Genomic DNA, 13,669 nt, shown 5'->3' on the forward strand with positions numbered 1-13,669 from the left:
CTCCCAGGTCTGGGGAAGGGATGTTCCTGCTGCTGTGGCTCCTGCCCCTTCCTTTCTCTGGGGAGCCACTGGCATCTCCCTCCCCCCAAGGAGACACGAGCATAACAGACCCCAGGGCTGCCTTGGCCTTGGCCTCCCGCTGCAGTGCCCAGGGCAGCTCCTCATGAACCTTGGGAAGCAGTGGGGAGACCTGCTGACCTGTGATATCGACCCACTCGTTCTGCCCCTCAGCCTAACCCTGATACCCCAGGAAGAGGGGGGAGAAGGAGATGGGGGATGGCCCATGCCCCCCAGGTGGTAACCTGGCATCTGCTGCCAGCCAAGCAATGATGCCAGCCCAGCCCAGCCCGGGCCTTGGGGCAGGGCTGGGGTTTGGAGCAAAGGTTCCAGGGACTGGTTGGTTTGAGATTTGGCCACCGATTCAGCACCCACAGCGCACATGGTCCAGTCCAGTTAGTCTGACTCAACACTGACCTCCTGGCACCCTGCTTCCGGCCATTGTCCTGTGCTGGGCACAGCGCTGGCATGCTTGGCATCAGTGTGCTTGGCATCTTGCTTGGCTAAGCAACAACATTGATCATAGTGACGGCTGCCCACCGTCCCGTGTCCCCCGCGCTGGGCATTCTCCAGCGCTCCCTGCCAGGCTTGCAGGACACACCCCAGGCAGTCTGGGGAGAGGGATGGATCTGATCCACCCAGAGCTTGAGTTGCTTCCCTGGGGCATCTCCCAGGCAGGGGTTCTGGTCAAAGTTGGCTCCTTTGCTGCATGTGGAAAGCTGAAGGCTCTGACCTGGGCCAGGGCGAGGCTGGACCTGCACTGCACATGTTCCCCCATGCCGCCCTACCCACGCCACTCAGTCCCAGCCCCATTGGACCATCAGTTCTGCCAATTCGGTTTGGGTCTGAATTCCCTTTCTGCCAGGGGCCCATCCCAGCCCAGCTGGCTCCCTGCAGCTCTGGCAGGAGCACAAGCCCAGGTGCCCTTTTGACACCAGCTCTGACTCAGCTGGGTCCCTTCTCGCTGTGAAATCATCACAAGCTCAGCCCATTGTTGGGAACAAAAGGGCCCGGTTTGCCTGACGCAGGAGATTCCCCCCCTCCGCACCCCTCCCCTTCACGTCCACGGAGCCTCCCTGCCAGCGGGAGGCTCCCGGTCCTAGCCTGAGCCAGGAGCATCTGCTGACCCGGGTGGCTTTTAGGCCTGTCTCTCAGTTTTGTCTCTGGCTCTCCCATGTGTGGCAAGTTGGCAACCGCCAGCTGGGAGCCACGGGGGGCACCTGCCCCACCCAGCTACAGCACAAGGACAAGCACAGGTTCTGCCAGGGCAGCTGAGCTGGGCCTGGGGCCCCCACGCTGCTTGGGTGAAGCCAAGAGGAAGGGGAACACGCATTGTCCATGCCTGTAGCTGCACCATCCCTGGCACTGGGGGAGCAGCCAGCCTGGCTGTGTCATGCATCAAGCTCCAAAATGGGCTGAGACCCAGTGGGTTCCTTACTTTCAAGCACTGGCTCAGAGGGTTTGCCGGGCTGGATCAGAACCATGGTCCATCTAGCCCGGTATCCAGTCCCCTGGCTTGATCCATCTCGTAGCCCACTTCTTCCAAAGCTGTGCCAGGCAGTCACCTCGTGCGGGCTCACTCTCCTGCAATCAGCAGTGGCCAGTGTCTGATGGGTCAGAGCAGGGCCTGGACCTCCCTACTCTGACTCCCTGGCCACAGACACAATGTTGCATGTGTTGGGGGGGGGGTCATTCCCTCCTGACCCTTGCATGATGCTCATGCCCTGAAGCATGAGCTGACTCACGCCTATCTCACCTCAGATACCTGCAGAGAATTCTCCTGCCTGCTTTGAAATCCAGTCACAGCCCTTGGCTCTGCAACTTCTGCAACAGGGAGTTCCCCAGGTCTGCATGACGTGAAGGGCAATAGACATGTCTGTCACACAGCCCAGCCAGTGGTAACTTGCTGCTGGGCCTTCTCCTAGGAGGCCCCATCTTCTCTTGTCCTGGTGCAGGAGAAAGACACCCCCCTGCCCCGCTCTGCCGGACCCGCAAGCTGCCAGCCATGTACACCTTGATGGGGGGTGGGCTATTGTGTGCGGTCTCAGGCCTGGTCCTTCTCATCGTTGCCACGGCGACCGACTTCTGGATGCAGTATCGCTACTCGGAGAACTTGAGCAGCCAGGGGCTCTGGAGGTTTTGCGTGAGCGGCAAGTGCCACCCCCACACCATCAGCATTGGTGAGCAGCACCCGGGGGTGTCCCCTAGTGGGGACAGGGACCAGGAGGGTGATGGCTGCAGGGACAGACAGTCCAGCTCTGGGCTCCAGGAAATGGCCTGGATGGGACCGAATGGGCTGTGGCTTGTAGATGTACAGGTAGGGGTGCCCGACCGGGTCTGGTTCAGCCTGGCTTCTGCTGGCTCGGTGAGGGGTGCCCCGTCTGACTTAGTCCCAGGGAAAGACGCTGCGATGAGATGGCCTGATTGTTGTGCCCAGTGGCGCGGGCAGAGAATCTTCCCCTGGGTTTGCCTGGCAGAGCCCCTGCCTGGCATCCTGGCTGCTGGCTTGTGTGAGCACAGCTGCCCTCTTGTGGCTGCAGCCTGCCCCGGCAACTAGCCACGGATGGGTGGAGATTCCCTGGAGCTCGGAGTTGGGGGATCCCAGCCCTCGCCTGGGTGCCAGGGGTGTGCAATGCAGCTGACACGCATCCCGCTGAGGCTGCTTTGATTGACACTAGGATCTGGCCCCATAATATGGAGAGGACAAAGTGGGGCTTGATGCCACCACCTGGCCTCAGCGGCAGCCCCAGAGTCCCTGGGCAGCAGGGCTCCACCCGTAGCCCTGGAACGGCCTGAACTGAAGGCCCAGATCTGGCCTTTCCTGACCTTGCCAACTCCAGCCTGGGCTCGGAGTCTGAGCTTCCCCAGCGCCGGCCCGGATAAGAACCGGCCATGGGGATGGGCTCTGGGCCGGCCACGGATATACCTCAGTTCCCCTCTCGGGCACAGTCAGTCCAAAGGGAGGTGGAGAGTTTCCATTGGACCTATAAAAAGCCCAATGGCTTTGCAGCGCTGGCCCCAGCTGAGCTACCAAGCTGGCCTGTTTCGGGGTAGCAGGAAATTCTGGAGTGGGACACTGAAACTCGGCCTGTCCTCAGGGTGTGGGGAGGGGGGAAGATAAAAAAGCCCCGTGTCTTCCTTCCTGGCCCTTGGTCTCCCCAGCTGGGGCCGTCACTGACTCTGGGCAGAGAGAGCACAGGACCAGGGAGCGTTTCACACTTTAGGGGCTGGTCTGAAAGGACCTGAGTCTGCTACGGCCGCCGGCTAAGGGCACTGCCTGGGGGGCTTGAGGGCGCGAGGAGCATAGAGGGCCCAACATTGATTCTGTGGGAGGACCTGGGATGGCAGCTGTCACCCAAGGCAGGGGAGGCCAATCTGCAGCTGATGGAAATCTCCTGGGGCTTGGCCTGGCCAGAGGTTCTGTCACGGGAGTGTCACCGGCGGGAGAGCAGAGCAACACTGCTGACGCCCCTGGGGTTACACGGGTGTAACATAATAGAGAATCTGGCTGAGTCTGAATCCAGATCAAAGTGGGATGGGGGTAACGGAGTGACCAGCAGTGAGGAATCCCCCTGGGTCTGCGAAGCCCGAGAGCCCCTAGGATGGAGCAGTGGGGTGGAAGCTGCTGCTACTTCTCAATGTGTTTCACTTGCTGCCTTGGGGATCCTCGCACGTAGCCTTGTACCCTGCCCCTCGGGGAGCCCTTGCTGGGACCCCCAACTCCCTGCCTCTCGGGGAGCCCTCGCAGGGATCCCCCATTCCCTGCTCCATCAGGGAGCGGTCGCTGGGATCCCCAACTCCCTGCCACTCGGGGAGCCCTTGCTGGGATCCCCCATTCCCTACCCCTGGGGAAGCCCTTGCTGGGATCCCCAACTCCCTGCCCCTCGGGGAACCCTCACTGGGATCCCCAACTCCCTGCCCCTCGGGGAGCCCTCGCTGGGATCCCCAACTCCCTGCCCTTTGGGGAGCCCTTGCTGGGACCCCCCATTCCCTGTCCCTTGGGAAGCCCTCACTGGGATCCTCAACTCCCTGCCCCTTGGGGAGCCCTCGCTGGAATCCCCCATTCCCTGCCCCTCAGGGAGCCCTCGCTGGGATCCGCCATTCCCAGCCCCTTTCCCAGCTGTCAGGGAACCACAGAGTCGGTTGTACTCCCCCACCTGTGGAACAGTCTCTAGGAGGAACCCTTCAGTGGGCCAGACCCCCGAAGGGTCTCTTCTGCCAGGTAAGCCAAACAGCCTCACCCCCCCGAGACTGAACCTCTGGGGCTCCAGCCCTCCTGCTTTACCCCGTGAGCTCTGCTCAGCGAGTCCAGCTGAGACAGCCCCTGAGAGAGACGTGTCCACACCTCAGGGATTATCCTTAACGCACCTTGCCCAGCATTTGCAGTGACACTCACCCAGCGCTGTCAGCGCTGTCGGGTTCATGGGAACCCAGCACAGGAAGGCCCTCAGAGGGTTAAAGCACAGACCAGTCTGGTCAGCCCAGAGCCCAGTGGAGCTGCAGTGACTGTCTCTGTCTGATCCCCTTGGGCAGTTCCCAGGTGGGAGCCTTGATTCCTTCCAGCAGCCAGCTCTGACCCCCCACCTCACACTGCTCCAGTCCTTTGTTCTCAAGGGGGAGGGTGTTGCTCAGCCTCCCTGATACCCCACAAACGTCCTCCACCAGCCTTGCTGCGTTGTTCCCCACCCCATGGTCACTGTCTTACCCGGTCTGCTCAGGTTCTTGCAGCCCCTCTGCTACTCAGGCAAATACCCAGTTTCCAATACGCAGCTCAGAGCAGTTTCATGCCCTCCCTTAGGACTGGGCTGGTAGACGTCACTAGCAAGGGGCACATGAGGGGTTTTCAGGCAGCCCCGTGTCCTTTTGCCACCCCAGGCTCTTAGGGTTTGAAACTGTGCTGGGGTCCTGCACCCCCTCCTCTGCCAGGGAGTGAGAAGGACAGGGAACCCTCATTCCTCCAGGTGTCGGCCATCTGAGATGCCGCCTGGGGTGTCCTGACCCCTAGGTTGGAGTCGGGAGTGACCCCTTGAGCATTTGGTCTTAACCCAAGTGGGCAAATGGCGCCCAAGGGGAAACTTAACCCAGGTGGTGCAGCATCCAACAGGCTTCAACCACACATGGTTTGACCAAGGTTCTCTCTGTCCCAGAATCTCTCCACCTCACGAACGTCTCCCCACTGACTACCACCTCCCACTCCCAAAGGGGCTCAGATGTGTCTGAGCCCAGGAGTGTACAACAGGACATGTGTACCAGTGCCAGGAGCAGAAGCCTGTCTGCCAGGCCCCCTGTGCCCTCGAGGGGTTGGCTGGGTGACTGATTTCCTCTGAAGGCTCAGTCAGATGGTTCAATCTCTGAGCCTGAGCTACAGGCAGCCCTGGCTGGGTGTTCATCAAGTGAACCCTTCGACGGTCCCGTCTGGCCCCTATTTCATCAAGCCTTGGGCATTCTGCGCACTTATGCCCTACAAATATCTCACCACTGATGTCCCTTGGCTGCTGGCTTTCCCTGAGTCCTACTTCTGCCTTCACTGGTTCCTTTTTCCAGGACTCATACTTAGGTCAATCCCCTTTGGACCTATTGTCCAAAACTCATCTGCCAACCGGCCTCCGCTAGGCAGATCCTTGCCACATTTTCAGCTTGTGGGGACAGATCTCACAGAGTAGCTCCAACCCAATCAGGTTACACAAATCTTCCAGCGTAGGGACCCCTGCAGGCTTTCATATAGGGTCACACCTTGGGCCTTTTGCACACCCCAAAACCTTTTCCTATAAGCCTCAGGTGCCGAATCAAACCTAAGCATTAGAGCCTTTGTGAACTATTCGTAGTCCCCAGTATCAACGCCATCCCTCTGGCTGTACACCTCTATGGCTTTGGGACCGAGTAAGGGGGTGAGACAGCAGAGCCGGTCCACAGGGCCAAGAGGTTCAAATCACAAGCCTTCTCAAAGTCAGCGAGGTAGTCGTCTATACCCTCCTCCCTTAAACTGGGGCCACAATGTGGTATCTAGGTTCCTTGTGGGATTAGAATCTCAGTGTCCTTCCCCACTTACCCCTCGGTGGGTCCTCTCACCTCTCCTCTTCTCCATCTCCAGTTCATGCTTCAGCAGCTTCTCATGGTCTGCTAGGTCCTTCGCCCTCAGCTCCTACTTCCACCGCTTCAAATCTGTCAGTGGGGAACTGTGCTGGGCAGGGAACTGGGTTGTGAGGACACCCTGGTGCTGCCTCGGTCACTCTTAGACCCTCTTGGAACTCTACTTAGGTCTGGAACCTGCTTCTTGATCTGATCATCTTTCTCCAGCCGTGCAATCAACTGTGCCTTGTTGAGCTTCCTAGCACTTTACCCTCTCTCCCTGCACAGGTTTGCAATGTCCTTCTTAGGGAGGCGCTTATACACCATTTTCTTGCTGTTTCCTTTAAGTACCCTTGTTTTACTGCTGCAAGGCAATTATTGCTAAATATAATACTGGTGCCTTCAGCATCCCACTTCTGGCACCAGCTGTCACGGCTCCACAGGATCGGTGCTACGCCTCCAGCTTTGGAACCGTCTCTAGGCGGAAACCCTTCAGTGGGTCAGACCCTGAGAGGCCTCACTGTTTGTACACAGAGTAAGACCCACAGCCTCACAGCCTCTGGGGCTCCAGCCCTCTTGTTTCACACCATGCAGTCTGCTCAGCGAGTCCAACTGAGACCGACCCCTGGGAGAGACGTGTCCATTCCGCAGTGATTGACACACCTCACGAAGGTGCCATTTGCAATGACACTCACCCAGCGCTGTCACAGCAGTCGGGTTTATATGTCACCCGGAACCCAGCACAGCAAGGTGCCTTAGGTCAGCCCAGAGAACTGAAGGTTAAAGCACAGAGCAGTCTGGTCAGCTCAGAGCCAGGCTGTATTGACCCCCGAAGGTCAGGCTCTATTGGGGCAGTTTCCAGGTGAGAGCCCCCTACTCCTTCCAGCAGTCAATTCTCACCCTTCCCCCACCTCACACCACTCCAGTCCTTTGTTCTCGAGCTGGGGTCTCTGCTTAGCTTCCCTGCAGCAGGGCAGGAAAATCCATCTCTCTGGGGCATTTCTTGCTGGGTGTGGATGTCCTGGAGACTGGGTTTTCCACAGTCCTTTGAGATTCTCCAGCGATACAGGGCATGGTCTTGGCTGGTCCTTTTCAATGACCCACTGAGGCTCAGACAGCCAGGTGCCATTCACACCCATGTCTCTTCGCCTGCCCTGAGAGCAAACAGCCCTCCCCCCCCAGCTAGGTAACAATGAAACATATGGGGAAACTGAGGCACAGATAGAAGTCATAAAAATATTACAGCAAATTCCCACTTTGTCACACATACCTCTTGGGGAGCTCTCAGTGGGATCTCCCACTCACAGTCCCTTTCCCTTCCCCTTGGGGAGCCCTCACTGGGGTCCCCCACTCCCAGCCCCCTACCCTGCCCCTCGGGGGGCCAGTGCTGGGCCCACATTGCATCCTAATTCCCGTGAAGGCCTTGTCTCTCTCGAAGGCTGCATCACTGTGATTCTTTATTTTCAGGAGCGACTCTCCGGGTCGTATCTAGGATGCAGCTCATGCAAAATGCAGCCACTCACATCCTGCCAGGTACCCGGCCATCCCGGCTCTGTTCTGCTCCTTCTGCTAGCTCCTTCCTTGGCTTTACATTGACTCCTCGGGTTCCTCCACTCCCCATCTGGGGCCCTGATTGTCTGTGGGCTGCTTCTTCCCACCCCGACTGTCTTCGTGCCCTCACGATCCCAGGGACCTCAGGTGCCCGCCTGGCTCCCCGCAGAGACTTTGCTCAGGGAAAACTCCCATTGGCTTTGTGGGGTTCAGCTCAGGGCCCATGCTGGGGTGTGGGCTAGAGGGATTCGGGGGCAGATTCTTATTGATCAGCACCGGCATGCAGGGCTGGCTTGCCAGTCGGGCCTCAGGGCAGGAGTGAGCTCCTTGGAAAGTCTGGCCCGTTTGGGGGGTCTGAGCCCTCCTGAATGCCAGCCCTAGCGTCCGTACAAGCTGCCCCCAAACTGCTGGCCCTGTCAGAACTGTGCAGCCTGGCTCCGGGAGTCCCCACCCCAAAACAACCTGGGGCGGGCGGGGGCCAGTCCAGGTGACCAGCTCCCCTGGGGTTGACGATCTCATTCTTACAGCCCTACCTGCCTCCCCCAACCCAGCTGTGAAGAAAGACATGGCTCTAGGGTGCAGCCTTGGAGGGGGAAGGTCAGGGGCAGATGGGGGCAGCAGTTCACCCCAGGGAAAGGGATTGCATGGGGATTGGCTCGCGGGGCAGGGAGGGGCAGCTCAGGCCCCCAGACCCAGCATCTCTCTCTTCTGCATCGGTCCTGCTCAGCATACACCCTCTGCACAGTGTTGGAGGTGCTGGCCCTGCCGTTGGACGGCTCCTCTGGCCCTTCCTCCTCTGCTCCTCAGATGAGATCCGGCTCCCAGCTCCCCTCGCCAATCTCCGGGTCCCATTGAGTGCTCCCCCCTCTCTCTGTCCCCTCCCTGCAGCCTTCTGGGACGCCACCCGGGCATTCATGCTGCTCTCCATCCTCTCCTGCTTCGCGGGCATCATCCTGGGCCTCACCGCCTTCTCCAGCAATGCCAGGGCATCCCGCACCTGCTCCGCCGGCATCACCCTGCTGATCGCTGGTACGTGGGCACCATGGGGCGAGGCGGCCACCACAGGGCAGGGTGGGCACTACAGGGTGGGAGCAACAGGCAAGGGAGAAATGCTTATGAGATGATAAATGGGCATCTCGTTATAGAGCGTGCACTCCTCAGCCCATTAGAAAGTGCCCCCCTCTGTCATCCATACGCAGCCACCTCTGCGGTGAAACATTGGAGCCCACTTAGTGCCTGGTGAGAGGCCAACAGGGAGGGGCAGAGCTGGGAAAGTAGCCAATATGAAGGGAGGGTATGGCTCCTCCTACCCTACTGCCCCCCTGCTCTCTGCCACACCCCTGTCATCTGGCCAGCGGGCACCACCTGCCTGGACTCAGCAGGCGGCATGCAAGGCTGGCATGTGAGAGCCATGAGTCTCACCATGACTGGTGGAACGGCTCCTCTGCAGGGAATAAATGTCACCCACTTGGGCAAAGGAAACTCCAGCTGCAACCACAGCGGGCGGCATTGGGACCCCAGCACTGCCCACGTCGGCCACACACTGTCCCCACTTTCATAACAGATCAAAGCCCCTGAACCAGTCAGGCTGGGATCTTAGGGTGCCCGGCTAGACCCCTCTGAGCTCTGTTTGCTCTGGCTAGTGCCAACCGCCAGACCCCACCAGCAGGAGGTTGGGCACAACCGCACCTCACTGGGTGGCCTGGGGCTCCATGCCTGCTCCCCTCTGATCCTCACCTGGCTAGGTGGAGGCTGCTGAGGGCTGAAAACAGCTCGGGGCTAGCCAAGCTGCTGCTGGCAATTCCTCGCTGTGTCCCCAGGCCTGAGGGTATCTGGCGATGGGGGGTTTTCTCCAAGCCCTTCCTGGCTGGGCCCCACCCTGAGCTGCGAGCTCCCCAGCCCTGCAGGCCACGAGGGAGTCAGGTCTGCCCCACACCAGCCCACCCTGTTCCATGCCACGCGGCCAGCAGAGAGCCAAGGAGGCTGGTCCAGGCTGAGGAGAGCTCCAGCAGGCTCTATGCCAGCTAGGGACCGGGGCAGCGCCCGGCGGGCGAGCGTCAGTACTGGCAGTACAACCTGGAGGGGAGAGTTTGAACAACTCCTCTTGCCGGCTAGATTCTGGTGCCGCTCTGGAAAGGGGCCAGGGCTACACTGGGGGTAGCTCGGCCTGCCGCAGCCGACAGGAAGGTGGCCAGGCTGGGAAGGAGATGCACCAGCAAAGCTAGCCTGGGCCTGGTTTTAGCTGGGCAGTTCGCCTACCCCTTCAGTGCCCCTGAATAATTCCTGGTGAGGATCTAGTGTGCAAGTCCCTGTTGCTGGGCTGGCAAAAGTGTGGGCTGATCTGGCACTGCTCCTGCGGATGCTGCAAGGGGAGCTGGGGACAAAGTATCTCCAGCATTGGGGAGGGGGGTAGATTAGCCACAGCTGCCCCCAATGTGGCTCTGCCACCTTTCTCTGGCACACCTGGCGCTTCCCTCGGTTCGAGGCTGGGCCGGAAGGACCGGTCTGAGCATCCCTCTGTGGTTAACGTGAGGGGAGGGCAGGATGCAGCCTCACTGGAAGGAAAGACCCATCTCAGGGTTTGCTGCAGGTGCCAGGACTTGGGCCAGGAAAACACTCCCAGTCGGGTGCAGCAGAGGAAGTCCCAGAGTTGCCTGGCCGGCTCTGTGCAGCCCCCTGGCACTGTGGGATGGGGGGTGGCTCCCCCTGGCAGGGGTGATGGCAATTATGGCTGCTGGCACACGGGCCGGGTGGCACAGCTGGAGGAACTGAGGGTTGGAGGGAAAAGGGTGGCAGAGTTGGGTGATTGCACTGGTCATGGCTACCCCCAGGGGAGCTGCCTGGGACAGTCTTAGGGCGGGCAGGGCTGTCTCAGAGTAGCCCCAGAGAAGGGACAGACCTGGGGTAAGGGCAAGAGCTCTCTTCTGTACAGCTCCTAACATGCCGCTAGAAAGGGTTTAGCTGAGTCTTTAGGGACGGGGCTGGCTCTGGGAGTGGGGGGAGCGGGGATCCCATCAGGTCAGTGATTGGTCTGGCCTTCCAGCAGCACAGGACAGGGCAGGGGGCTCGGAAAGGGGAGCGACTCACAGACCCTGGGAGATGGAGGGAGGGAAACTTCTCCCCGTAACCAGTAGCGCTGAGTAAAACTGACACAATGTGGTACTGAGCCATGCCGGGTCCCTGCCTCGTGGTGCCACGCTGGGCCTTGGCCCTGCATTATGATGCCAATCTATGCCGGATCTCTGCATTGTGGTGCTGAGCTGTGCCTTGTCCCTGCGTTGCAGTGCTGAGCCCTGCCAGGACCCTGCATTGCAATGCCTGGCCAGGTCCCTGCCTTGCGGTGCCGAGCCAGGCCGGGTCTCTGCATTGCGGTGCCACGCCAGGCCGGGTCCCTGCATTGCGGTGCCGAGCCAGGCCGGGTCCCTGCTTGGCGAGTGCTTCGGTGTGAATTTTTCTTTAAGGCAGCCCTGTGTCGCTGGTGCCTGCATGTGATGAGTGGAGTCAGAGCTCAGCCCCCCCCCCCATCCTGTGTTCGCCCCCACAGGTCTCTTGGCCTTGCTGGGGCTCTCGGTGTACACTGGAGTGACGGTGAATTTCTTCAGTAAGCGCTACGCTAACTGGCGCTTCTCCTGGTCCTACATCCTGGGCTGGATCGCTGTCATCCTCACCCTCTCGGCAGGTATCTGCTCTTGGGGGATCCCCAGCTGCTCCCCTCTCTGTGTCCAGGCCCCTGGGTGCCCAGCATGGCACCCCAGCCCCCTTTCCATGCTGTAGATCCTGATGCCCCAACTTCCCAGACCAGCCCCAGACCTGGGCTTCCCACCCAACCCTTAGCTGAGATCCCGGCTGCCTGGAGCTGCACTCAGATGGCCGCACTGTTCCCTCCACCCCACTTCCCAGCAGGGACTCTGCCACGGGGTGCTTGCCAGGAGCCCGAGCAGCACTGAACTCAGCTGAGCTTTCCTGAACTTCAGGAGTGTCTGGTCCATCAGTACCAAATTCATGGCTGTGAAAAATGCATCACAGACTGTCTCCCTCTGTGATATGTGGTCTTTTCTGTGCTCTTACCCTATACTGTACAGATTTCACAGGGGGACACCAGTGTTTCTCAAACTGGGGATCCTGACCCAAAAGGGAGTTGCAGGGGGGGTCATAAGGTCAATTTACGGTCATTACGGTATTGCCATCCTTACTTCTGCGCTGCTGCTGATGGTGGCTCTGCCTTCAGAGCTGGGCTCCTGGCCTGCAGCCGCTGCTCTCCAGCTGCCCAGCTCTGAAGGCAGCGTCGCCATCAGCAGCAGCGCAGAAGTAAGGATGGCAATACCGTAACGTCGCCGCCAGCAGCAGCGCAGAAGTAAGGGTAGCAGAACCACAACCCCCACCCCACAATAACCTTGCAGCCCTCTCCCCACCGGTCCTTTTTGGGTCAGGACCCCTACTATTTCAACCCTATGAAGTTTCAGATTTAAATATCTGAAATCATGAAATTTATGGTTTTTAAAATCCTATGACCGTGAAATTGATCAAAATGGACCATGAATTTGGTAGAGCCCGACCCATCAGAAACCAGTGATGCCTGCTGGGAAGTCTGGGAAGAGGAAAAGCTGTTAGCCGAGATCCCAGTGCAAGGGGCAGGGTGGAGTGAAGTGTGTGTGTGGGTGCAACCCAGACAAGCTACGGGCAGTGGTGGTGGGCGGGCTCACCGGTGCAGAGGAGAATGAGGCAGGTGTGGGGAGGGGAAACTGCTGGAAGGATCCAAGAAGGAAGAAGCATGGGGGAAAAGCGGCCATGGGACAGGGGATGTGTGAGGTGAGGAAGGAATGGGGGGCAGGGGGGAGTGGGGTGAGGGGAGGGAGATTTGAGGGGCAGGGCACCATGGGGCAGGGGGGCTGTGGGGGTGAGGGGAGAGAGGAATGTGGGGCAGGGTGCGAAGGGACAGGGGGTGTGTCAGGTGAGGGGAGGGAGGAGCAGGGGGACAGATCCCCATGGGGCACGGGGGTGTGGGGTGAGGAGAGAGAGGAGCAGGGGACAGGGCCCCATGGGGCAAGGGGGTGTGGGATGAGGGGAGAGAGGAGCAGGGGGATAGATCCCCATGGGGCATAGGGTGTATGGGGTAGGGGGAGGGAGGAGCAGGCGGTCAGATCCCCATGGGGCAGGGGGTGTATGGGATGAGGGGAGGGAGGAGCAGGGGGACAGATCCCCATGGGGCAGGGAGTGTATAGGGTGAGGGGAAGGAGGAGCAGGGGGATAGATCCCCATGGGGCAGAGGGTGTATGGGGTGAGGGGAAGGAGGAGCAGGGAGACGCCATGCTCCAGAGGGAGAAGCTTGGGGGATCATGTCACCTACCACATCCCCGCCCGCCCACCCCGTCCCTGCCTGCCCTCTTTGGCCTCTTCTACTTCGCTGCCCACCCCTCCTGTCCCTGCCCTGACCCTCTCGCTCTCTTCCCCAGGCATTTTCCACATCTGTGCTGTCTCCAAGAGGCCGTCCCCGGAGAACTCCAACGTGGCGAGCGGCTGAGCGGGCACCACACCCGCCTGGACGCACGGTCCTGACAGCTCCCCACCCTCACCCCCTGCCCTTGCTCTGACGGCTCCCCACCCTCCAGCGACATGCACCTGGTCCCGGCCAATTCCTGTCCTCTAGCCACACCTACCAGGCCCCAACCAATCCCACTCTCCAGTGACACCCGCCAGGCCCTGGCCAATCCCTGCCCTCCAGTGCCACCTGCCAGGCCCCGGCCAATCCCTGCCCTCCAGTGCCACCCGCCAGGCCCCAGGCCAATCTTCACCCTCCAGTGACACCTGCCTGGCCCCGGCCAATCCCTGCCCTCCAGTGCCACCTGCCAGGCCCTGGCCAATCCCTGCCCTCCAGTGCCACCCGCTAGGCCCCAGGCCAATCCCCACCCTCCAGTGACACCTGCCTGGCCCTGGCCAATCCCTGCCCTCCAGTGACATTCCCTGGCCCCGGCCAATCCCCACCCTCCAGTGC

General features: G+C 60.3%; 1 protein-coding gene across 1 annotated transcript; it reads left to right on the forward strand.

Moving 5' to 3' along the window:
• The first annotated feature begins 2,062 nt into the window (after positions 1–2,062).
• On the forward strand, positions 2,063–13,198 carry LOC116825334 (lens fiber membrane intrinsic protein-like). Its single transcript, XM_032781231.1, has 5 exons — positions 2,063–2,237; positions 7,594–7,659; positions 8,566–8,706; positions 11,222–11,356; positions 13,131–13,198. Exons 1-5 carry the CDS (start codon positions 2,063–2,065, stop codon positions 13,196–13,198), a joined length of 585 nt encoding a protein of 194 aa, XP_032637122.1.
• The last annotated feature ends 471 nt before the right edge of the window (positions 13,199–13,669 follow it).

This window comes from Chelonoidis abingdonii, chromosome 11 (assembly GCF_003597395.2).
Source record: "Chelonoidis abingdonii isolate Lonesome George chromosome 11, CheloAbing_2.0, whole genome shotgun sequence".
In the NCBI taxonomy this organism is placed as follows: domain Eukaryota; kingdom Metazoa; phylum Chordata; order Testudines; family Testudinidae; genus Chelonoidis; species Chelonoidis abingdonii.